This window comes from Bubalus kerabau, chromosome 10 (genome assembly GCF_029407905.1).
Source record: "Bubalus kerabau isolate K-KA32 ecotype Philippines breed swamp buffalo chromosome 10, PCC_UOA_SB_1v2, whole genome shotgun sequence".
NCBI lineage: Eukaryota > Metazoa > Chordata > Mammalia > Artiodactyla > Bovidae > Bubalus > Bubalus kerabau.
In genome coordinates, this window is record NC_073633.1 from 26,144,253 (window position 1) to 26,169,952 (window position 25,700).

The window sequence follows — 25,700 nt, forward strand, 5'->3', positions numbered from 1 at the left end:
GCTTGATTCCTCTGCTTTCAGCATTTGTCTCACTTCCGTGGGAAGTGCTAGGCTCAGTGGTGGGGCAAACAAGGAGCTCAGTCTGGGATGGTGGTGGTGGGGTCTTCCATGTTCAAGAGACCTGGTTTGGGGGTTTGTCTGCTGGGACCTGTGGCTTGACCATATCGAATTTTTTGTCCCTTATTCTTGACAACCACCTGTCCCTCCCCTGCAGGGGGTCGCGGGGGGTGGGGGGGGGGGAAATGCAACAATAACAAAATGCAACTACCCACTGACAAATCCCACCACATTGGATCTGGAGGTCCTGTCTTTGTAGAAAGACACATGTGCTCCCTTTATTATTGCCCTTTGTGATCTATTGCCCCTTAAACTACAGCGGGAAAGGAGTGCAAGGCCATGGCATCTGGGGAAAGACAAATGAAGTTTGGTAAGACTGCAGAAAAGAGGGGCTGGGAGTCAGGACTATGGGGGTTCCACCTCTACACTGGAAAAGGAGACGGTCCCTTAGAGAGCATACCCTCCTCCTTCAAGGGCGGCCTAGACTCTGAGAACAAAAGATGGAGGTATGCAGAGAAGGGGGCTGGGCCGGCCAGAGCAGGCAGTGGGAAAGGGAGACAGATAAGAGGTTGAGGGCTAGATCTGGAAAAGCAACACAACAGAAGCAGGAAAAGTGTGGGAGACAGAAAAGTCGACCATCAGCAAAATCTAAGATCCAAGAATTGCACTGGTCAGCCAGAGAGGAAGGAGGTAGTGGGGGGTGGGGGTGGAGAAGAGGGGAGGGAAAACAAGGGAAGGAATAAAGGAGGCTGGACATAAATTATTTCAGGTAGAAAGTTCCATAAATCCTAGAGATCCAGGAACTATCACATTTTGCAGCAGGAAAATGGAAAAGTCCAGTACTCTGTACTGTCCTTTTTCTCTCAGAAATCCATGGGAGCCATGACCAATAAAATGAAAGGTTTCCTGGGGCCTGTGCAGCTAAGGGACTTATGGAAGTACATGCTGGCTACTAGGTGCCCGTTACACAGTGACTGTTGGGGCACTGAGCACCTCAGGGCTCCCCTACACAAATGGAAGTCGGGAAATCTGGACCAACCAACCTCTGGAATTCAGTCAGAACCACAGAAACCTCAGGATCCAACTCTTTAGCAGAACGTGCAACACCCAAGTTGGCTCTTCCCATGTCCGCCTTCCCAGTGGGAGTATCTTCTAGGGCCATCTATCTGAAGTGTAGGAAAACTGATACTATTTTCTTGCCAAAAAGTAGATCTCAGCTAGAAAGCTTTTGATCAAAATATTTATTAAATGCATTACTGCATGTGGCCTCAACTGTGTATGGGCTGTTAAAGGCTTGAGTGCCTGGCTAAAACCAGGGAAACTGTTGCCCCCTTTTTCATGTTTGCAGAGCAGCTACTACTGCTCATAGTAGGGCCAGTATGGCTTGTAAAAGAGGGAGTAAATACTCTAGAGCAAGATTCTGCTGAACTGGAATGGAGCTGGGGGTGAGGGGACTGAGTCAACCCTTCCAGGCAGTGGTTTTATAGCCTGTTCTTCTTGGTGTCCACCCTTTTGCCCTGATGGGGAACATAAGGCTTTCTTCTGGCAGGGAAGACACATCCAGGTACTAGAAAAGAAAGCCAGAGACAGGCTTGGGAAGGGAAACAGGAGTTGCTTTTTTATTGACTTGGTCCTGGGTTTTGTAGTAGAGCCCCTTTGGGTTTAAGAGCATTCTGCTGCTTCCTTTTTTCTTCCTGCAACTTCTCCTGCTGTCTGAGCTGCCATGCCTGTAATCCAGCATCCATTTCCTGTGACAGCAGTACAACTCGTCTCTGAAACAGACAGGAAAACAGTGTGGATAACATCTGGGGCTTGAGCTCTGCACCATATATCCTTTCATTCACACATCAAAGTCAGGTTTCGGCTGGAAAGTGACACCACTGACTGGGGAAGGGGTGGAACCAGGTCCTGCGCTGGCAAGCAGGAGGAAGGAAGCAAAGTGGGTGTCTACCATTGGTTCCTGCCTTAAGAGTGCCCCAGTCTAGTCTCCCTTCTCACAGTACTGTTAAAACCTTCAGTGCATAAAACCTCCAAGTGAGGGGTACGTGTCAGCTTAGGTGCCAACTCAGGACAAATTACAATTTAAATGTTCTCCAGCCAGTTACAGTTTGTCCTGGCTGGAGATCTAGCCACTCACCGCAAACTTTTCCCTTTGGGCTTTTCTTCGAAGCTGGCCTTTCATTGGAGGAGCAGGGCGGCCATCTGCAGATAGAAGTGAAAGGAAAGGCAAGTGTTAGAGCCTACAGTACCCTGGCCAAGTGGCTGTGACAGCAAAACAGGGAAGAACCAATCTCAAGCTCCTCTCACTGTAGCTTCATTCCCCTAGAACACTTCCTTCATCTTCAATGGCGAAGTATGCCAGAACCACCAAGAATAAGCTCCAAGGCATGTTCCTACTCTACTTACCCATCATTAGCCTAGAATTCAAGGTCCTTTGTGATGCTGAATCTCCTGTTTTATCTTCAGATACACTCCACTCAAGCAATTGGATTACTGTTCTACTCACCACTGAGTCCTTGCTGAATTCTATCTCACTCCATAATGAAATATCCTCTTTTCCTTTCCTTTCAGCCAAATTCTCATTCTTAGGCCTAACCCCAGCCCTACTTGTCCCAGACACCCTTCTCTAACCTCTTCAACTCTGTCACTCCCTTCTGAAAGAAATGCATCTCCATCATTTAATATTTGTCTATTTGGGGACATTTAAAGACTATATGCAGGTCAGGAAGCAACAGTTAGAACTGGACATGGAACAACAGACTGGTTCCAAATAGGAAAAGGAGTACGTCAAGGTTGTATATTGTCACCCTGCTTATTTAACTTCTATGCAGAGTACATCATGAGAAACGCTGGGCTGGAAGAAGCACAAGCTGGAATCAAGATTGCTGAGAGAAATATCAATCACCTCAGATATGCAGATGACACCACCCTTATGGCAGAAAGTGAAGAGGAACTAAAAAGCCTCTTGATGAAAGTGAAAGAGGACAGTGAAAAAGTTGGCTTAAAGCTCAACGTTCAGAAAACTAAGATCATGGCATCTGGTCCCATCACTTTATGGGAAATGGATGGGGAAACAGTGGAAACAGTGTCAGACTTTATTTTTGGGGGCTCCAAAATCACTGCAGAAGGTGACTGCGACCATGAAATTAAAAGATGCTTACTCCTTGGAGGAAAGTTATGACCAACCTAGATAGCATATTAAAAATCAGAGACATTACTTTGCCAACAAAGGTCCATCTAGTCAAGGCTATGGTTTTTCCAGTGGTCATGTATGGATGTGAGAGTTGGACTATGAAGAAAGCTGAGTGCCGAAGAATTGATGCTTTTGAACTGTGGTGTTGGAGGAGACTCTTGAGAGTCCCTTGGGCTGCAAGGAGATCCAACCAGTCCATTCTAAAGGAGATCAGTCCTGGGTGTTCATTGGAAGGACTGATGTTGAAGCTGAAATTCCAATACTTTGGCCACCTCATGCGAAGAGTTGACTCATTGGAAAAGACTCTGATGCTGGGAGGGATTGGGGGCAGGAGGAGAAGGGGATGACAGAGGGTGAGATGGCTAGATGGCATCACTGACTCAATGGACATGAGTCTGAGTGAACTCTGGGAGTTGGTGATGGACAGGGAGGCCTGGTGTGCTGCAATTCATGGGGTCGCCAAGAGTCAGACACGACTGAGCAACTGAACTGAACTGAACTGAAGGGCTTCCCTGTAGCTCAGACAGTAAAGAATCTGTCTGCAATGCAGGAGACCTGGGTTTGATCCCTGGCTCAGGGAAGATCCCCCGGAGAAAGGAATAGCAATCCACTCCAGTATCCTTGCCTGAGAATCCCATGGACAGAGGAACCTACTACTTGGGGACATTTACTGTACTACTGATTATTTTTAGTCTTATTTAGCTATCTCAAATTCTTCTGGAAAGGGGCAGAGCATTGAAATATTAATTAATCTTTAAAATATCATGCTTTGTTTTACCAGCTAAGACTTTAAGTTCCTTAGGATCAAGGACTATATCCCTTACTTTCACTGTAATACAAATAGTGTAGGCACATAATAAACATCTCATAACCATCTGCTGATTTGCTGGAAAAAAGAAAAATGCAGTATCTTGATCTCAAGTAGTTTATAATGGAGAATAAAGGGATACTTTCTACAAAGAGAGTGAAAATGCTGCCAAAGTTCGAAGGCAAGACAAAGAAGAGATATTATTCATCAAGAAAGGGAACCAATACTGTGTACATCAGGTGTTTTACAGTGGATGTTTTATTTTCTCCTTACAAGAACCACCTGAGATAGGTATCCTTTTACAGAAGTGGAAACTGAGATACAATTAAGTAACTTGTCCAAGGCCATAAAGTTACCAAGTAGAGAAGCAAGCCTGGGTTAAGAATCAATTGTAGGACTTTCCTGGTGGTCCAGTGGTTAAGAATCCTATTTCCAATGCAGGGGACATGCTGTGGGGCAACTAAGCCTGTGCTGTGCTACAATAGGAGTTAAGATCCCACATGTCTTGAGGCCAAAAAACAAAAACAAAAAAACCGCCAAGACATAAAAAAACAGAAACAGTATTGTAACAAATTCAATAAAGACTTTAAAAATGGTCCGCATTAAAAAAAAATTAAAAAAATCAATTCCAGAGTCCTTCCAATATCTCAAGAAATCCTAGACTTCCTACAGTAAATAACAAGTAGAAAAAATCTTCACCATCCTCCGCAGCCACCACATATCTGATTAACCCACCACATATCTGATTATATAGGTTTATATCCCTATAAATGGCAACCCTCTCCAGGACTCTTGCCTGGAGAATTCTAAGGACAGAGGAGCCTGGTGGACTAGAGTCCATGGGATCGCAAAGAGTGAGACAAGACTGTGCGACTGACTTTCACTATTTCTTTTTCATACTCCTATAAACTATACTCTGTGCTGTTGAAGGGGGCCTGCCTGGTCTCTGCCCAGTTCTAGTCTTGGCTTTGCTATTACCTAGCTGTGTGCTCCCAGGCAGTTTTCCCACCTCTGAACTGGAGTTCCAGTGGAGTGGGGAATGGCTTCAGATTTTCTAAGGTCCTTCTTTTTTAGGGCGTTTTTTTTTTTTTTAAAGGAAGAAACTTTTTCCAAAGGGAACCCACCATGCTCTGCCCTCACTCTTCTAAGCCTCTCTCAGAGGATAACAAACTCTCAACAATGTACTCCCCACACAGAAGGGCAGTTCTTTCTAACTTTCTAAAAATTTTTATTATTTACTTGGCTGTACCAGGTCTTAGTTGTGGGTGGCCTGCGGCATCTTTAGCTGCTGCAGGCAAACTCTCAGTTGTGGCACGTGGGATTTAGTTCCCCGATCAGATCGAACCCAGGCTCCCTGCATTGGGAGCACGGAGTCCTCACCACTCAATCACCAGTGAAGTCCCCTTCCTAACTTTGAAAAATTCACGTCTCTCTTTGACAACACAAAGTCTTGTCTCTCCCCGGTGACCCCCTAAATGAGAATTATTTTCTGCTTATCCCCACAAGCCGAGAGGTTCCGTCCAGCTTTCCTTTCCACAGGTGTAGTTTAATTCACAAACTAAACAGCAGGGCTTCTTCCCTCCCAACTCCAAACATAAAGTTCATTAAGTTGTCCGCTCAGACACACCTCCACTTTGACACTCCTTCCCCCCACTCCCAGCTCCGCTACGTCCAGGGGCGTTCCCTCAGGGTGAAAATCTCCGAAGTGGAGTTAACTTTCAGATCAGCGCTCACCCGCGTACGACCAGTCTGGGAGCTCTGTAAGGGGCCCGTAGCCGGAGGGGTTGGCAGCAAGGCCCTGCCTGGATGGAGAAAAACAGTTCGGTGAGGATTGAGGCCAACTTCTGGCCCCCCAGTTTCTTCCCGACGGGCACTCACCGGAGTCGCCACTGGCTGCCTGCCCGAGCCGCGGAGCCGCAATGCAGTCTCCGGACACCTGCTGGGAAAACGGGGCAGAGCTGGGAGAGAGGCCGCGCAGCCAGCCCAGGGATCCGCGGCCCACCCCGGGAAACTCCGGAGCCCACCGACCTCACACCCACTTACTAGAGAGCAGCATACCCAAAGCAGCCATGCTGAGGCGCAGGAGCCGGAAGTGGGCGTGGCCTCGTTGGCCACGCGCGACGCTGCGCGGGAAGCAGGAAGTTGCCATCTTGAATCTGGTATTCAAACACGGGCCCCGCCATCTTGGCTCATCGTACGGAAAAGAGGGTCAAAATTGCTTCCAGGGTGTTTTGGAGGAGAGCGGTTGTTCTGAGTATGTGTTCTTAGTGTTGGGTACAACTTTGTGGAAGTCGCGTCCTCTCAGACGAAACCGTTCTGAACTGTCTCCCCACAGCCTATGTCCTTGCCGCGGCCACTAGTCCTTTGAAATTTATCTCAGTTGAGTAACATCCACGTGACCTCATTCTGTCTTCTAGCATCACTCTAACATGTTTTCCTTAGCCGGAGTGAAATCTACAGTGAATCAAAATTAGGGTTTCAGTTCTCACTCATTTATCAAAGTTGAAGAGCTTACATGTGAGGAGCACTGTAGTCAGTGTGGAGAGCAAAGCAAAGGTCCCTATGCTCCAAGTCTAGAGAAAGAGGACAGTAATCATACATATTACAGTAATATTACAGCTGAGATGAGTACTGGGAAGGGAAGTAGGTGTTGCTTGTAAGCATATGAAAACTTGATCTGGAGTATAGTGTCAAAGACGGCTTTCTGGAGGAAGCCGAATTGGCGCTAAGCTCTGATTCCATTTTTATAAAGCTACCACCACACATTGTGTAATATCCATGCGAAAGCCTTGTGAGGCAGGTACTAGTAAGTGGCAAACCCCGATCTCGTGGCTTCTTTATTTTAAATCACTTACAGACATACTTTTATTGTGCTTTGCAAGTACTGCAATTTTTTTTTTTTTTTTTTTTTACAAATTGAAGGTTTGTAGCAACGTTGCATAGAACGTCTTATCAGTGCCAGATTTTTCAAAGAGCATTCATTCACTTTGTGCCTTTGTGTCATATTTTGGTAATTCTTGAAGTATTTCAAGCTTTGGTATTATTGTTAAGGTGAACTGTGATCAGTGATCTTTGATGTTACTCTTGTAATTTGTTTTGACATTTTTTTAGCACTTTTTCAATTAAAGTTTTTTTTTTTTAAGATATAATGATAGGGAGAGAGTGATGGACAGAGAAGCCTGGAGTGCTGTATTTCATGGAGTTGCAACGAGTCGGACACGACTGAACAATAACAACAAATGCTGCTGCTGCTGCTAAGTCGTTTCAGTCGTGTCCAACTCTGTGCGACCCCATAGACGGCAGCCCACCAGGCTCTCCCGCCCCTGGGATTCTCCAGGCAAGAACACTGGAGTGGGTTGCCATTTCCTTCTCAATGCATGAAAGTGAAAAGTGAAAGTGAAGTCGCTCAGTCGTATCGGACCCTCAGCGACCCCATGGACTGCAGCCTACCAGGCTCCTCCGTCCATGGGATTTTCCAGGCAAGAGTACTGGAGGGGGGTGCCATTGCCTTCTCCAAACAACAAATGCTAGTCACACTTAATAGTCCGTAATGTAGTGTAAATGTAATGTTACATGTACTGGGAGACTGAAAAATTCATGTCATTCTCTTTATTGTGATATTTCTTTTATTATGGTGGTCTGAAACTGAACCTGAACTATCTTGAGGTATGCCTGTACTTACCCTGGGGAAGTCATTTATCTTTAATTTCTTCATTGACAAAACTGAATATATCACATTTATGAAAACATTTAGAAAATGATAACGTAAGTGAAAGTGCTATAAAAATGGTGAAGCTTTTACAGAAGTGTCCATTACTCTTGTGCTAGGCTAGACACTTAAATACATGCTGACTGGGGAAACCTGAGGGAGTGGTGTAATGGTCTATCTGGAAGTTTATCATTTCCTCCTGCAAGACTGGGAAGTTTTTCCACAGGAGGTGGCTCTGAACTGCACTTTGAAAGAGGGGAAGGGTGGATCCTGGTTTAAGAAGTAAATGGCAGCTGTTTGGATAACAATAAGAATGGTACAGGGGAGGGCTGAACTAGAAAAAAGGATGAGAATAAAATAACCTTGGCTATAAGCCAATGGATGGACCCAAAAACTTAGCAAGGAAAGTAAGACAATAGAGTACTACTACCATTTTACATTTGTACACTTAATTTTCAGTTATCAAAACACTTCTGTATAAATGATATAAGCTCTTCTATTTAAAATTTCATAATAAAACTATAAAGTAGATAAGACAGATCAGGAAGCAGTCACTATGGAGATTGCTTGTAATTTTCAGAGATCAGGAAATTGAACCAAAATGTGGATGTGGATTTATTTTACAGTTGCAACAGTGACTGAGTAATACCTTTCCCAAGCCAGCCTCCATGTGTCTTTGGCTGGTTCTGAGAGGCAGCTGAGGCAGACAGCACTGAAATCCCATTACCTAATTTACAGTTGGAGAATCAAGTAGTAGAAACCAAGGACTGGAAAAATAAAGTCGGTGTGTTCAAGATTCATAGGAAAGCAGGCTGGCACTACCATCAACACTATATAAAGAAGTTAAACCAGCAATACTCCTGTCTTCTAGTAACTCATACACTATGGGTATAAAATCATAGTAAAGGCCACATGCATTAAGGTGAACTGATAATGTAGATGATAATTTCTTCAAAGACATATGGATAGCTAATAAACACATGAAGAGATGCTCACCATCACTCATTAGAGAAATGCAAATCAAAACTACAATGATAAATCATCTCACACTAGACAGAATTGCCATAATCAAAAAATCCACAAACAATAAGCCCTGGAGAGTGTGTGGAGAAAAGGGAAGCCTCCTGCGCTGCTGATGGGAATATAAATTGATATAGTCACTATGGAAGACAGTATGGAGATGCCTTAAAAAACTAGGGATAAAACCACCATATGACCCAGCAATACCACTTCTAGGCATGTACCCTGAAGAAACCAAAACTGAAAAAGACACATGTACCCCAATGTTCATTGCTGCACTATTTACAATAGCTAAGACATGGAAGCAACCTAGATGTCCTTCGACAGATGAATGGATAAAGAAGTTGTGGTACATATACACAATGGAATATCACTCAGCCATTAAAAGGAACACATTTGAATCAGTTCTAATGAGGTGGATGACTAGAACCTATTGTACAGAGTGAAGTAGGTCAGAAAGAGAAAAATATCATATATTAACACATAGATATGACTTCTAGATGGATGGTACTGATGAAACTTCTCAGAGCAGCAATGGAGACACAGACATAGAGAACAGACTTACGGACAAGGGTGGGGGAAAAGAGGGAGAAGGTGAGATGAATAGAGTAGTATGGAAGAATATACACTAACAGATGTAAATAGAAAGCCAATGGGAATTTGTTGAATGACTCAGGGAACTTAAACTGGGGCTCTGTAACAACCTAGACGGGTGGGAATGGGCAGGAGGTGGGAGAGAGATTCAAGAGGGACGGGGCATATGTACACCTATGGTTAATTCATGTTGCTGCTGCTAAGTCACTTCAGTTGTGTCCGACTCTGTGCGACCCCATAGACGGCAGCCCACCAGGCTCCCCCATCCCTGGGATTCTCCAGGCAAGAACACTGGAGTAGGTTGCCATTTCCTTCTCCAATGCATGAAAGTGAAAAGTGAAAGTGAAGTTGCTCAGTCGTGTCTGACTCTTAGCAACCCCATGGACTGCAGCCTACCAGACTCCTCTGTCCATGGGATTTTCCAGGCAAGAGTACTGGAGTGGGGTGCTATTATGTTAATGTATGACATAAATCAAATCAAATTGTAAAGAAATCACCAAAGATAAATAAATGTTAGAAAAAAATGTAGACAGTATGAACTCCACATGCAAAAGTGAACACATGTACTAGTTTAATAGCTGAGGGAGTCGAGGAGCCAGGGCTGGAGGATTTCAGGGCAGGATGGGAAGCTAAATCTGAAAAACTGGGGAATACGGGGGGGAAAGGTCTTGGAAAGGAAGATAAGTTCAGCCTTTGACGTGGTTAGACTGATGTGGCAGGGGGACAATCTGTGGGTTGTAAATAGCAGGAAATAGGTGTCAGGATTTTGAGAGGGAGAGAGAAAGAGAACTCCAGGTGCTGACAGCTAACATCATCAACATTCTCAGGGACCTTATGGAACACTGTTGGGTGGAGAGGGGTTTGGCACTTGGACAGCACTCCTCAGTGACTTCACCAGACTCTAAGCCACAGGAAAGCAGCTTTATCATCCCCTAACTCAATGTCTTTCAACCTCTGGACTTCATCTGGCAAAGGCTGGAGGTAACAATGGTGAGAAATATCAGGAATCTGAGCTCCATGTCTTTCCCCTTAAAAGTCCTTTGCTTCTCAAGGGCATCACACCGTGGCCTGTATTTGGCGTTAACATTTTGTTTAACCACTGATGTTTTTGTCCAACACGTTTATTCAAATATCGTTCTGTCAGGTCTGTATACAGTAATTTCTGTACAAGTGCACTGATAATTTTGGTTCTTTTTAAACTGTTGTGATGAGTAATGATGACTTTGGAGAAAAAACATAAGTAAGGCTGACTCTGGGTGGCTAATTCCACCTCATTTTGCAACCTCTTCCCCTTTCAGCATTCGGTGACTAAATTCTAAGATTGAAGAAGAGCGAACTATTTGGTAAGTGTCTTGTTTCACATTCCTTCTTAGGACAGCTCAACAAAGATCTAAATCACTGTCACTCTATGCAAGAACTGTGGGAACTGACAGTTATAAACCACCCACTCACATAATACATAGCTTTGCGTATTATTTCCTTATTGCTTATATAATCTATTGTAACATATTCCTTTTCTTTTACCTTGCTGTCAAATCCTTGCTCATTCAGTATAGGCTAAATTGTGTGTTAAATGCCCCAGCTTCAAGATGGGTAAATTATAACCTCAGGGCTACACTTTTTTTTTTTCCTTGCCTGTCCCTGGGAAGTCTCTTATATGTGCCTTTCCACCAGACAGGTCTTGAAGGTGGTTGGTTCGCTATGAATCCCTGTAGCGAATCTTTGGCTTTAAAAGATGTCAAAGCTGGACTGTCCATAAGGTATACAAAAGGAAATTGTATTATTTAGAAGTCATCTTTTAGTTTTAATACGTGGTGAAACATTTCCAGATTCCTTTCCTTGAATTAGCCCAGCAACTCCCTCTTTTATTGGGTCCAAGAAAGGTGCGTTGGGGACTCCAGCCTCTGCTCTGACATCTTTGGTTACGTGCTGCCTCCTGGCGGCGGCTCTACGGCCTGACACCTTCCAGCCGGGTGGAGACCACTTGCTTTAATTTGGGATCTCGAAGCTGACGCAACAGCTTCCCCGAGGGGGCGGAGAGTTGAGTCGCCCTTCCGGGAGACCCCTCCCCTGGCTCCTAGCGGGAACATCTCCCTCCCTTCCCCCACGGGGCTTTGCGGTCCAGAGTCCCTCCGGAGTTTCAGCCGAAAACGTCTCGGGGCTGGAGGCAGGGCTGCCAGGGTTTGGGGCTCTCGCCCAGACCCACCTTGGGCCGACAAGCTCGAGCTGGATTGGGAGGGAGGGAAGAGGAAGCTGAGCGCTCGTGGGGGCGGAGGACGCCTCTAAGGGTATCCGCGGTCATTTTCATTTCCCAAGGGCAGCGCAGCTCTGGCTGAGCGAGGACAGGGCAGGGGAGCGGGTTGCGAGGCCTCTCGGTTCTCGAACCTTTGCGATCTTCGACTGCACCCACCACAATCCCCCCCACCCCGCCTCTAGCGCCTCCTGCAGCCCGGGGAGGGGCGGGGGCTGCTTGGCCAGGTGGAGGGAACGAAGGGGTCCAGGTGTAGGGAACGAAGGGGTCCAGGTGTAGTGAGGCCCTGGTGCCCCAGCGCAGAGCCCGCCTCGGCCTCCGCAGCCAGATCTGGACATCGGGTGCTAACCGAGCTCTCCAGAGGGCTTTGGGGACTGGCGGTGGCTGGGTCGGGGTTGGGAAGGCGAGACCTTGGGGCTGCAGACACGGAACCGTGGGCCGAAAGAGGGAAGTAACGGGAAACGACGGGGACGACGTCAAGGGGCGGGGCCGGCGAGCGAGGCTGGGGGGCAGAGTGGGAGACCCGGGCAAAGGTGAGCGCGGCGCGCCGGCCCGGCGGGGGCGGAGGGGAGAGGGGGAGGGGCACGGGGCTCTGCGGGGGCGGGTCTGGGAAAAGAGTTCCCGCTGAAGGGTTTGCGGTTCCACTCGAATCCACCTGCATCTGCGTGAACCTGAGCACTCGCCTCACTCCGCCTTCGTCCCCTCTGCCCTTTCACCGCTTCGCGGACGTCGCGCCTTGTTCTCGCCGCGCCCAGACCGGCCACCTGAGCTGGGTGTGGGACTGCAGCACAGAGCTTCCGATCGATCGGGGAAGGCGCGTTAATGAGGTGCTTTTTGTCTTTGTTTTCCCATTGATCAAACAGAAAGTCCCTTTCAAACCATTCTAGGCCTCCCAGTAAAACTGAGAAAACTATACTTTTTCCTTCCCTTCAACCCATTACTATCAAAAAGAGTAGATACTTTTCAAAGTTGCTTGGGAGCCAGGCCAGCAGCAGCATAGCAGGGCCTGAAGAGCAAGTGCAAGACATTCCCGGAGCTCAACTTGGAAACCAGTCTAGGAAGAAAGGCATTATTCATCCAGTTATTCTTCCAGCAAACCCTTTTTTGACTGTCTACACGGACCCTGCGCTGGGGGTACCGGTGAATGAAGACGCTCTAGTGGGGCTGCGTTCTAGTGGGGGAAGCGACAACAAACTCCAGGTGGTAGCCAGTGCCTTTGAAGAAAAGTCAGGCATGGTGAAGGGGATGGAGATTGGCTGAAGGAAGAAGCTACTCCTTCAGAGACTCCTCGGGGAAGGTCTCTTGAGAGTGGTGTTTAAGCACAGACCTGAATGGAATGAGAGGAGCAATATCATGGGGAAGAATGTTCCAGGCCAAGGGAACAGCAAATGCAGACGCCTTGAGATGTCAGGGCTTGTGTGGCAACAACAAGGGGGGCCAGCGTGGCTGGAGTGAGGGGAGGAAAGTAGGGGCCAGTGCCAACAGGGGCAGCCTTAGGACTGTCTTCCTAGGATTTCCCTCATTTACAACTTGGACCTGAGTCCAGGGTGGGATTAAGGTGCAGGCCAGCTGGGCAAGCAGCCTGGGTCTAAAAGGGCACTGAATTATCCTGGAGTAATTCAGACTTTTGGAGCCAATGAGCTCTGATTTCTGTCTGTTGGTGAACTGTAAGTTGGCTCCCTTCCACTGAAGAATCCTTGATGACTGCTTACCTAGACCACCTGTCTCTAGAATAATTGTGCAACATGCAGGTACAGGTATTAATACAAGTTGCCTAAAGGCAGTGGTCACAGCTGGAATTCAGAAAATGCTGCACCTCGCTGTGAAGTGCCACTCCCTGAGACTTGTGCTATTGTCTACATTCAAAATCATTTGATATGCCTACCAAGAAACTGTCTGCTTCAGAAAACTGCATGTAATGAATTCATGCCTCAAACTCTACTCTTGAATAGAAAGAATGAGGCTTCCAATTTTTATTCCGTCGGTATTCCCCCACTTCTGCTAAGTAAACATTCAACAGATATTTAAATAATCTTGGTTTGAGGGGGTGCCAACTCATTAGCTTGCCCAGGGTGCCAGGGCTTACTCTGGTCCACTTGCCTGGCTCTTACCTGGGTTGCCACGTATCACCTGAACCAGTTGGGGACCTGAGGTGTGAGTAGGTTTGCTTAGTGTTTGGGTGTGTGTGTGGCTGTGCCCCCTACAACTGGCCTTCCTTGGCATGTGTTGCCTTACATAGGGATTGAAGTGGCTGCAGCTTTTGAGATGGGAGCACAGAGTTCTAATGCCCTAACCATGGATCTTGTGCCCTCCACAGGACCAAGGATAGTATGTGAGTGGGAGTTGAGCAGGGAATGGAATGAGGGGCTAGGGGAGTTGTAAAGGGCATCAAGGGGCTTCCCTGGTGGCTCAGTGGTAAAGAATCCACCTGCAGTGGAGGAGACACAGGAGACATGGGTTTGATTCCTGGGTTGGGAAAATCCTCTGGAGGAAGGCATGGCAACCCTCTCCAGTATTCTTGCGTGGAGAATGCAATAGACAGAGGAGCCTGGTGGACTACGGTCCATGGGGTCACAAAGAGTCTGAAGCCACTGAGCATGCACGCATGCAAAGGGCATCAAGAGAGTACCCTAGGTCACTGGGAGAACTTAAGAACTCAGTAAATGTAGGACAACCAGGTAGTTCAGGGACTGAGGCAGGTTGGGGGGAGGAACTGAGGCTCTGAGCGGAGAAGGTGCCTGGAGGCAGGCAGCCATTGAGGTCCTCAGGGTCTGAACAGGCATTCCCAGCTCCAACTCGTTCCCTGGCCCCTCCCCACTGCCGGCCAGAGTCACACATGTGTTTTCCTGTTTTCCGTTTCGGTCCCCGGAGTCACCCTCTGCCTTTTCTGCTCCTCAGAGTCAACAGTTGCTGGAGCTTGAGCCTTACCCCTTGTTCCCTTTCCCAGCACCGGCCCCTCTTCCAGAGTGCTGGTAGTTCCTCCTTGCACCTGCCCAAAGGTCTCAGACAGGTAAGTGATGGGATGGGAGGGACAATGGGCAAGAGGGAAAGTCTTGCTGGAGGAGAATGGAGTGAGTCCTGAAAATTGCTTGTTTCCTAGCCTCAGCCTTCCCCAGTCTCAGCCCTCTGCCCTGAGACTTCAGCCCTATGTTAGTGGAAGCCATGGTCATTGAAGTAAATCCTTTTTTGCTTGTTGCACTTTTTTTTTTTTTTTAAGGGACTGTTGTAGTGAAATACAGAAAAACAAATGGAGAACTGGGAAGGGAGGAGCTGAGCTTCCAGCTTGGGGAGATGGGGGAATTCAGCTGTAGCAGAGTGTGTCTGTTGTCTGTTTCTATTGTTTGGGGAGCCAGCATAGTCCAGTTGGAGCTAGGATGGCAGCACATGGTATCTGGGGGAGAAAGAACCTTCTCACCTTAGCAACCTGAGCTTGACTGAGGAACTGTATGCTGGTTCCTGGAGGAAGTGTGTTTGGGTTTTGCCATTCACGGGAGGGGTCAGGGCAAGGGGCTTCACTGGCTGCTGTGCCTGGCACTGCCTGCTTTGAGCCCTGCTTCTTGTGTTCCCTGAAGCCCTGAATCTGAAATTTCTGTTGGATGAATGTGTTGTCCTGTAATCTCCACTAGGTCCTCAGAGATGTATGCACCTCAGGAATGGTGGTTGTCTTCTGAGGTTCTAGACTTTGCAAGATTCTCTTGTAAAGCCTGGGGTAAGAGAACAGTTCAGGGCAGGTCATGCTGGTCCCAGGGTGCCTGAATGGTTGGAGGCATTACCCTGAGAGCTGGGGTCTTAGGAAGGAATGTGAACCACCAAGGATGTGCCTTCCTGCCCACAGAGCTGGTGCTGGGTAGTAGCTGAGAAAAGATGGGGCATCTTTTCTCTCGTTAGCCTCTTCTGTGGAGTTTGTGCAGGTTTATTGAAGAGTAGGCTAGGAAGAGGATTCTACTCTTATAGATATAGCATTTCCTGGTGAGACCACTAGGGTGTGCTGTTTGCTGGAGTGTGAGTTTCACCCCCGGTGAGTGATGATTTCACTTTTCAGATACCACCAACCAGGAACTAAACCCTGCACATGTCTCTTCCCACTTACTGTCACAGTTTCCCTTTCCCTCGTTTCCTTCATCCCTTTCCACTATGTCCCATTAGGACACATGCCCATCCTTGGTGCCAGGGAATTTGATCTTAAAAAGCCTGGCATGATGATGCGTTTCCGTGTGTTTTGTTTGCTTTAGAAGTGGGCACCCTAGCAATAGCAGCACTGCCAGGAGGACTTGTAATTGCCTCTCATCCCTGCAAAGGGATGAGAAAGGGAAGAAGCAATCAGGAAGGAGATGGACAGGCTTTGTTGGAGTCTTTAGCCTGGACTTCAGGCTGAAGGATGGCGGAGACTTTCTTTTAATCTAATCACATCCTCCTCTAGATAATTCATTAGGGAGCCATCTAAAGTGCTTTCTTGCCTAAGAGGAGGGCTAGAGACTGGGCAGGTCAGAGTGGGTGGGGCGGCTGAAGAGACAGAGCTTGGGCTGTGTTGGCTAGCCTGCCCACCTACCTTGCTACTTTGGCATCCTGGGAGGTGACTTAGTGTCTGCCTTATGGGCTGCTGGAGGAATTAAATGAGATAAGGCATGTAGATGTTTAGCAGTGTTTCTGGCTCAGGTAAGTGCTCAATAAATGACAGTTACTGTTATAGAAGCATTTAGCGGGAAGCTGGGAAAAAAGGACAGTCTTCTGGATGGATTTCAAGATGTTTTTGTGAGGGTGGCTTGGGAGACATGTGATCTCTGGGGAGTCTAACAGCAGAATCAGCTTCCTGGGGGAAAAAAAAAAGGTTTAAGGGACTAGATTGGGAAGTTGTAGGGTGGAGATAAGGCCCCCTGGGGCTTTTTAGATCTTAGTTCTCTGATAATTGAATAAGGAAAGAGGGTGTGAAAGGGCATGAGAAGGGATAGAAAGACAGTTGCATTTCAAAATGAACACATTTCTATTGGTAAAAGAAACCAGGAATACCAAATTTAAGTAGCCCCTAAAAACAGAATTTTTGCTTTCCCCCAAATGCTCAACTTCCTCTGTTTTGGACCTCTCCAGTATAGCTCTGGAGAGGTTCTTTCCAGAATAAAATTCTGGAAAAAAAATTCTTTCCCCATATTTTTAGGAAATTGGAGTAAACTTGTATTTGGGGAAGGTGTTTGTAGGACTTTATGCAGAGATCCTGGTATGTTTTCTCAAGGATGAAAGGACATGTGAGTGGGCCACAGATGCAGCCAGAGGTTTGAGTCTCATATTTTGGTCTTGGAAACAGCCTGGGCCCAGCCCTCCGGTCATGGCACAAATTTCGGGCAGCCACTGTCACTGTATGTGGGGAAGTATGCAGAGTTCTCTTAGGACACTTGATCACGAGTTGGACTGTACTTACACTTCCTCTAATCTGCATATGAACAAACCTCTGTTCACAATGTGCCGCCTTCCTGCCTTTCTTGTTGGGGGTGAGAGAAGTGGGGCTAAGGTGGGGCGTGGAGGACCGAGAGAGGGCTGTGCCTTCCTTCTCGGCCGCAGCCCTGTCCTCAGCTGATTTGCTTGGGGATGGCAGCTGGCGGTGGGGGTGGGGGGGAACTTCCCTGGGGTTGCAGAAACTGCACTCAGCTGACCATCGGTCCTTTCTTCTGGGCCCCCAGTCCTGGAGCAGAGCTGACAAAGGAGATTCCTGAGAGAGTGCCTTCTTATCGCAGAAACTGCTGAGCCAAGAGCTCCTAGCCTTCCTCTTGTAGATGTGAAAGGCCAGTGAACCTTGGACCCAGACAGTTGCTTAACACCCCTCTCTCTTCCTCCCTCCTCCCTTCTTGACTTCTTGATTTGACTTAAATCCACAAGCATTTGCCTAGCCTTTCCTTTTACTGAAACGCAGGAGGGATCAGACCACAGCTCCCAGAGGCTGGTCTCTGTGTGGCTGGCTGCTGCCGGGGCCCTGCTTCCTTCAGGGCTGGGGAGTGAGTGTGCTTCCCCGCTTCCTCTTAGCCCTCCTCATCTTGCCCAGTCTCCCTTTACTGCTCTGCAGTGTCCAATTGCTTCCTTTCCTTAGAGCCTCTAGCCCTAGAATCTGTCCACTTGCTTGGCCAGCCTGGCCTGTCTTCCTCCTAGCTTTTCCTGCTCTGAGATGCCTGGCATTTGCTACCCCTTCAGCTGTTTCCTTGCCTCGGCTTTGGTGTTGTCTCTGCAGCGGCAACATCTGTGTGGGGAGTGGTCATCAGCAGCCTCCAGTCATCTCTAGCTGGACTGTACGTTTGGAGGACCGATCTCTCATCCGTCCTTTTTTTGGGTGATGCAACTATGCAGGGATTTGATGGCTAGAGGCCTGCAGTACTAGGGGTTGTGGTATTTGGGAAAGGAAAAGCATGGAAAAGAGAAGGGCCTGTCTTCTTTCTGGATGGGGCTGGGCTGCTTGGGCTTTGCTAGGACTTTAGAGTTCAGCGGATGGTTGTTAAAGGATGCTCCCTGAGCAGGGGCATGGCTGTGAGTTTCCAGAGAAAGAGATCTCTGAAGCTTTTAGGTTTCCCAGAGTCAGGGTCCTTGGGTGAAAAGGGCAGTGTTGTGTTGAGAACCCACAGGTTAGCTGCTTCCAAGTTTGGTTTTCAAGGTTGCATCTCATCACGTGACAGATGAGGCTGAAATTGGAGGGAAGACAGACTTTTAGGGGGTAAGGCTGAAACGCAGGCTGACGTCATGATAGTGACACCTCGGAAGTGCCAAATTGCTCATCTTCCTGTCTCCAGTGAGCTTAGATAGAACCAGGATTTAGTTTTCTATTTTGTAAATCAGGCAGGAAGCGCCGGCCTAATGAGAAACATGTTTTCTCTCTGGGGAATGAGTGCCTTTCTTTCAAGATTCAAGTTGGGGTCATTTCGATGAGCCAGATGGAGAAGAGATTCCATTCAGAGGCAAAAGGTCCCCAAAATGGTGGGCGTGGGTGGATTGCCTATGCTGGCTTCTGGGGCGCAGAGTTCTCTGTAATTGCCAACCTGATATATATCTTTATCTTTCTTCCTTAGAGGGCAATGCCAGGAAGCTGGTAAAGGCTTTCTTCTCCTCCACCATGGTTGACGACGTTCAATATGAAGTGGCCTCCCAGCATGAGAGGGACGCCACCCCCTTGGCCAATGAGGCCAGCCCCAAGTCGGAGCAGGTGAAGCTGAAGAAGGAGATCTCGCTGCTGAATGGCGTGTGCCTGATTGTGGGGAACATGATTGGTTCGGGCATCTTTGTCTCCCCCAAAGGCGTGCTCATCTACAGTGCCTCCTTTGGCCTCTCCCTGGTCATCTGGGCAATCGGGGGCCTCTTCTCTGTCTTCGGTGCACTTTGTTATGCAGAACTGGGCACCACCATTAAGAAATCTGGGGCCAGCTACGCCTACATCCTTGAGGCCTTTGGGGAACTCCTTGCCTTCGTCCGTCTCTGGACCTCGCTCCTCATCATCGAGCCCACCAGCCAGGCCGTCATCGCCATCACCTTTGCCAACTACCTGGTGCAGCCCATCTTCCCAAACTGCTTGGCCCCCTATGCTGCTGTCCGCTTGCTGGCTGCTGCCTGCATCTGTAAGTGGGGCTGGGGCAGGAGGGATGGGGTGTGAGTCAGCTTAGTTGATAAGGAACTGGAAAGGAATGCCGCGGACAAACAATTTTGTTGTTGTTCATGTGTGTGCTAAGTGTGAAAATTCAAAGGGCTTTAGTGTCCAAAAAAAAAAAAAAATCCTTTCTTCCAACTTCTCACTGTAAACATCATTAACAGTCTCTGCCCTTGCTGACCTTTACCTTCAAGAGATATAATTTTGTTCTGTTTTACAAAAATGGGGTTATAGTACACATATATTTCTACAGTTATTTTTTTTCCCAGAATTTATCAGTAGTTTTCTTTTCGATGTACAGATCTACTGAAAAAAAAAAAAGCTTCAAGTTATTCCATGTTAATTTTAAGGCTATATTGTTTATTTAACCAACCAGGCCTCTGTTAATAGCCATTTCAGCTGGTTCCAGTTTTTCAGTCTTACCGATAACACTCCCATGAATATCCTATTGTGTTTGCATGAGTTTTTTGTGGGCTAGATTCTTTTCTTATTTTCAACTTATTTTATTGAAGTATGATTTACAGGGTTGTGTTAATTTCTGCTGTACAGCAAAGTGATTTGGTTATACATACATATACATTCTTTTTGATATTCATTCCCATCATGGAATATCACAGGTATTGAATACAGGTCCCTGTACTGTACAGTAGGACCTTGTTGTTTATCTGTTCTATATATAATAGTTGTGTGGGTGCTAAATTGCTTCAGTTGTGTCCAACTCTTTGCAGCTCTATGGACAGTAGCCCACTAGGCTTCTCTGTCCATGGGATTCTCCAAGCAAGAATACTGGAGTGGGTTGCCATGCCCTCCTCCAGGGATTCTTCCCAACCCCAGGGACTGAACCCACATGTCTTACATCTCCTGCATGGGCAGGTGGGTTCTTAATCACTAGTGCCACCTGGGAGCCCATGTATAGTTGATGTCTGCTAATCCCAAACTCCCAAACCTTCCCTCCACTCCCCACTCCCTCTTGGCAAACACAGGTTTTCTCTTTGAGTCTGTTCATTTGTGTTGTGTTTTGGATTTCGTATATAAGTGATTCATATGTTATTTGTCTTTGTTTGACTTCACTTTGTATGATAATCTCTAGGTCCATCCATGTTGCTGCAAATGGCATTCTTTCATTCTTTTTAAGGCTGACTAATATTCCATTGTGTATATACACCGCATCCGTTCGTCAGTCAATGGACATTTAGTTTGTTTTCATGTCTTGGCAATTGTGAACAGTGCTGCTATGAACACGGGGCTTCACGTATCATTTTGAATTACAGTTTTGTCCAGGTATCTGCCAGGAGTGGGATTGCTGGATCATGTGGCAACTCTGTTTTTAGTTTTTTTTTGAAGAACCTCTGTACTGTTCTCCATAGTGGCTGTACCAGTTTACATTCTTTGTGGGCTAGTCTTCTTCTTTTTTTAAATATTTATTTATTTGGCTGAGCCAGGTCTTAGTTGTAGCATGTGGAATCTACTGACCAGGAATCGAACCCTGGCCCCCAGCATTAGAAGCACAGAGTCTTAGGCACTGGACCACCAGGGAAGTCCTTAGATTCTTAAAACTATCATTTCAACCTACCCTGGCCTTTTCTCTATCTCATAAATATTATTTAAATTTGTACATTTAGCAAAGCCACGTGAGGGTGCCCAGGGGCTGATCCTCTGCAGCCCCATCCCTCAGCTGCCTCTGCTCTGGAAAAGTGCCCTCCCCGTGTGGGAGGCCCTAGGACCTTGGAGACCCCTCCCTGCCCCTGCTGTGGGGAAGCTGATTTGGGGCAGCCATGGGGCACCGCTGAGTGTGTGCCTGGTGGGCGTCGGCTTGCTGGACCAGCCTCAGTCACCCTCGTGAGCTCTTCCCTTTCAGGTTTTCTGCTGCCCCATTTTCCTACTAGCTTCCCCTCCAGCCTCCCTCCTTTGATGGTTGTGCAGAGAGCCGCTGTGCTCTGTGGGGCCTCCTGCGCTGTGTGTGCCCCTGGTGGGCTTGGGCTGTGTGCGGGGCAGTGTGTCATGCTGGCAGTGCTCAGGGAGGGGCAAAGCCACTGCCCTGTGTTGTAGGAGGGAGTTTTCCCTTGAGGTCTTAAATGCGATCTGTAGTTTTCTCTGGCATCATTTACAGATGATTTGGTAGGATGACTTACTAATAAAACTAATTTTAGGATCTGTTGGTCTTGGAGTCCCCTCAGATGTGGGCATATAGTTACATATGTTGTGTAGAGTAAGGATTATTCCACCTAAGATTTCCAAGATGGCTGCATTCCTTTAAGCACTGGAATTCTACTTTAGCCGTCTTGATTGAAATCTCTTTCAAACCAGCGCTGTGTGTTCTTGCCTGCATAATGTGACTCTTTCGTGTGTGTGACTCTAGGTCACCCCACTGTACATGTCAAAGCTTATATGATGAAGGCCTTTCCAGGCCCCTGGGTGGGGATGAATATTTGCTTCTTCAGTGGCCTCAGAGGACTGGCTTGACTTCAGGGCCTCAGGTTTTCTCCTCTCATGATTTTGATCTGTGTCTTCTCTGACAGCTATTTTTCCTTGATTCTGACCTTGGGCCTGCCTTCAGTAGTCTTCTTAATTTGCTGCTTTTAGTTTGGGAGTAGGGAGGTACTCAAATTCTTGGGCACTAGGTACACATGTGCGTCCTCCTCAGAATACATGTTAAGTAGCCAGTTATGATTAGTCTGGACAGCTCCCTGGTTAATAAAAGACAGAGTTTTGTGCCTGGATTTATGGCATATTTGAGATAAGCCCGATAGAGTGAAAAGCATACCAGACTTGTGTTTGAGGCTGGCTCAATAACTGTGTGTAGTGACTTGTTACTTCCAAGGTTCTAGGAGCATGACATGAGATTCAGTGAAAAATCATAGATCATGACTCAAGTGTACCGTTTTAATGATTGTGATGTTTAAAATTGCCCTCTCCCGGTTGCTTCTAGGACTTTGTTCTATCTCTGTGTTCTATCTCTAATAATCTTCAGAGGCACATAGAGATCTGCAAGAAGGTTCAGAAGGGCAACTGAGATTGTAAGTAAGAATTTAGGGGCATATGATTCATGAGTTTCTTCCTTCAGCTCTTGTTTAATGAGCACTCAGTACAAGTCAGTGGAGTAGGAAATGGCAACCCACTCCAGTATTATTGCCTGGACAGTCTCATGGATGGAGGACCCTGTCAGGCTATACAGTACATGGGGCCACAAAGAACTGGACACGGCTGAGCAACGGAACACACACAGTGCAAGTCAGATGCTAAGACATTCTGTCCAGATAGCATCCAGGCAGTAATATGTCATTTATCTAACCATGACCCTTCAGGAGGGCTTCCCTGGTGGCTCCGTACGTAAAGAAACTGCCTGAAGTGCAGGAGGCCCGAGTTCAATCCCTGGATCGGGACGATTCCCTGGAGAAGGAAATGGCAACCCACTCCAGCATTCTTGCCTGGAAAACTCCATGGACAGAGAAGCCTGGCAGGCTACAGTCCATGCGGTCGCGAAAGACTCAGATACGACGTAGTGACTAAACAACAACAATCCTTCAAGAGAAAACCAAGAAGTAAGGAGAAGAAAAGGTTTACAAGCAGCCAGGAAAGAGACATTCTAGGAGCAGACAAGATGGCTTTCTTCTTGTGGGGAGGAGTGCTTAGGAAGATAGCACAGGGACTGTGATGTCTGCACTGAATTTTGAATATATACATAGCTGTCTCCTCAGACACTTCTCACAGGGGGAACTGCGTGTGAAGGTAGTGGGTGCAAAAAGGCACAGAACCAGTCCAGGTTCAAGAATTCCAGGTGGTTGATGTGGCTGGAATGTGGGTAGAAGGGTGAGAAGGGAGAGCCTGGGAATGTAGCCTCAGGGCCAGCTCCGCGGGGGTGGTTTGTGCTGCCTAAACAGGTTAGACTTTATCTTGAGAGCAGGCAAAAACTTTTGACTTTAAGTGGAGACATGAAATCAGAGTTGCTTTGAAGAGGAACTCTGACTTTGTGGAGAATGTTTTTGAAAAAAGTGAGGGATAGAAGGTAGGGAGACCAGGTTAGGGAGCTGAAACCTGAAGAGTGGTGATGGCCTACACTGTAAGGGAAATGAAGTAATAGATAAAGAAATAGTCAGAAGGTAGAATTTCTGATTCTGGTTGTGGAGGACATAGGAGCTCTCAGAGATGATGCTAAGGATTCAGCCTTGGACAGATGGAAGGTTGATGGGGTTACCTTCTGAAATAGGGAGGTGGGCAGTCAGTCATGACTGATGGTTGAAGGGGAGTGTCTGGGGCTTCTGCTGAGCTGTTCATATGCCCTTTCAGGAGCCATGCCTTTGTTGTGACGCAGAGTTGTCGTTTTCCCACCAAGTCACACTTACCTGGGCTTCCCTGGTGGCTCAGTGAGTGGTAAAGAATCCACTTGCCAATGCAGGAGATGTGGGTTTGATCTCTGGGTTGGGAAGATCCCCTGGAAAAGGAAATGTCAACCTGCTCTTTTATTCTTGCCTGTAAAATCCCATAGACAAAGGAGCCTGTTGGGCTACAGTCCATGGGGTCGCAAAGAGTCAGACATAACTTAGTGACTACACCATCACCACCACACTTACCTAAAAAGAGGCTGATGTGTCCATGATGATGTCAGCCTATTAGTGTACATGGTGAATGTTCCTGTATGGTTTCTAATGACCAGAAGTCATATGTTCATGATCAAGACACCCCTTTCCTAATACTATAGTCACTGGGGAACCCATCTATTAATTGTAATCTGGGAATTGTTTGCAGGGCATGTAACCAGAACAAAGAAAGTTTTGACTATTTGAGGAAAATTTACTGAATGTGGTGGGTTCTGTAAAATATGGAGCTGAAAGGTAAGAGCTCTTCCTTCCCAGAGCTCACAGTCAGTGGACTGGAAGAGCAAAAGTAGTCAGTTGTATATGATGAGTGCTGGGAATGGGAGGAGTGGGCTAATGAGTTCTGGGAGTGGGAGATGAGATCCACTCTCAACACTGAAGGATGGAAAGAAGTCAAGGGGCCCATGAAACACCCACTCACCACAGCCCACAAGGCCAATGCCATCTGACAGTAACTTGCCTCAGACCTCTTGTCCCCACTCTCTGCTCCAGCTTCTGACCTTGCTTTTCTTCCAGTTTGCCTGGAACATTCCTGCTTCAGGGACTTTGTACTTATTTTTCCTTTTTCCTGGAAGACTCCTCCCCCAGATACCCTTAGAATTTATTCCCTCACTCCATTCATGTCTTTGCACAAATATTACCTTGCTGAAGGCTTGCCTTGTCTAAAATGCTTACTCTCAGTCTTCTAGCTGGTTTATTTTTCTCTGTAGAGGTTTGTTTGTTTTTTTTTTTTTTTGGTCGTGCAGTGAGGCATATAAGATCTTAGTTCCCTCAAACAACAATGGAACCTGTGCCCCCTGCAGTGGAAGTGCGGAGTCTTAACCACTGGACCGCCAGGAAGTCTCTTGTCTATAGACTCCTTACCACCTGACATTGATTATGTATTTGCTTATTGTCTCTCTCCCTCTAGAGTATAAACATCATGAGAGTAAGGACTTGGTTTTGCTCACTACTGAGTCTCTGGCACCTTGATCAGTGCTGTGTACTGATGTCTGCTAGGTACTTAGTAAATATCTGTTAAGTGGAGAAGGGGCAAGGAATTCTAGGCACAGGGAAAGGCAATGTAAAGGGATAAGGTGAGAAGAAGTGTCGGGGTGTGGGGTATGTGTGGGCGACTGTGGGATGTGAGGGCACTAGGGGTGTAAGGGGTTAGTGCACAAGGCCAAACCTTCCTAGTAGGTTTAGATTTTCTTCCGAAGCATACAAGGAGCTGTTACAGGACTTGAAGGAGGAAGGGATGCAGTCAGGGTGGGACATAAGAGCAAGGCTGATGGCAGAGACATGGGTTAGGAAGCTGTCTTAGAGATCTAGGCAAAACTAGAAAAGCCTGAAAACTAGGGCAGTGGTAGGTGAGGTGTACAGGATAGATAGGAGAGTATTAAGAAATTATAACTTGTGCAACCAATAACTCTTACTGGAATGCCTAGCGTAAGAGAGGCAGGTGATGAAGAAAACATCCACAAGCCTGTGAGTCTGTGCCACAGGGGCTGAGCCTGTCTTATGATCCACTGTACACCCAACAGTGAAACAGAGAGGAGCTTGATACATACTTCTTTCAATGATGAGATGAGGTTTCTGGTTTGGGCAGCTGGTAGACAGTGGCATCACCTATGGGGAAGGGGAGGAGAGAATCATGTTGAAGTTGAAATTTACTTGTAAAATGGTAGGTGGATGTGCCCTTTGGGAGCTCAGGGAAGAGATGGGACTGAGACTGAACATTCAGCAAATATTCACGAAACACTTGCCATTTCCCCAGCGCTGGTCATTGTTTTTATGAAGGTCTCAGTGTGTGTTGTGCTTGTGTGTATACAGGATGGGTAACTCAAGATTACAATAGATCATGATAAGCATTGTGATT

General features: G+C 47.1%; 2 protein-coding genes across 12 annotated transcripts in view; one reads left to right on the plus strand and one right to left on the minus strand.

Moving 5' to 3' along the window:
* Positions 1–1,649: 1,649 nt before the first annotated feature.
* On the minus strand, positions 1,650–6,315 carry MRPL52 (mitochondrial ribosomal protein L52). Of its 9 annotated transcripts, none has more exons than XM_055537099.1 (5): positions 6,102–6,196; positions 5,937–5,997; positions 5,793–5,860; positions 2,195–2,259; positions 1,650–1,829 (listed from the first exon to the last, which is right to left on the minus strand). In XM_055537099.1, exons 1-5 carry the CDS (start codon positions 6,127–6,129, stop codon positions 1,677–1,679), a joined length of 375 nt encoding a protein of 124 aa, XP_055393074.1. In that variant the 5' UTR covers positions 6,130–6,196; the 3' UTR covers positions 1,650–1,676. The 9 variants fall into 9 exon arrangements, with proteins under 9 accessions (XP_055393074.1, XP_055393076.1, XP_055393075.1 ...); XM_055537101.1 differs by having other exon boundaries at positions 6,117–6,194; XM_055537100.1 differs by having other exon boundaries at positions 5,937–5,994; positions 6,102–6,180.
* Positions 6,316–12,253: 5,938 nt separating this feature from the next.
* Positions 12,254–25,700, plus strand: part of SLC7A7 (solute carrier family 7 member 7) — a 39,049-nt gene continuing 25,602 nt past the window's right edge. The window contains exons 1-3 of one of the 3 annotated variants that reach the window (XM_055537096.1): positions 12,254–12,459; positions 14,531–14,642; positions 18,676–19,218. In XM_055537096.1, coding sequence (XP_055393071.1) covers positions 18,720–19,218 — 499 coding nt within the window. In that variant the 5' untranslated portion in view covers positions 12,254–12,459; positions 14,531–14,642; positions 18,676–18,719. Of the gene's footprint in view, positions 12,460–14,530; positions 14,643–16,152; positions 16,289–17,539; positions 17,617–18,675; positions 19,219–25,700 lie in introns of those variants that run through there. The other 2 variants (XM_055537095.1, XM_055537097.1) reach the window with 2 other exon arrangements.

Excerpts from the sequence above, each read along its gene's own strand:
- MRPL52 (XM_055537099.1), bottom strand. The coding sequence starts at position 6,129 with ATGGCTGCTTTGGGTATGCTGCTCTCTA. Across the intron at positions 2,260-5,792 it reads CCCAGACTGGTCGTACGCGG|ATGGCCGCCCTGCTCCTCCA; the intron begins GTGAGCGCTGAT and ends TTCTATCTGCAG. Across the intron at positions 1,830-2,194 it reads CCCAAAGGGAAAAGTTTGCG|AGACGAGTTGTACTGCTGTC; the intron begins GTGAGTGGCTAG and ends TGTCTGTTTCAG.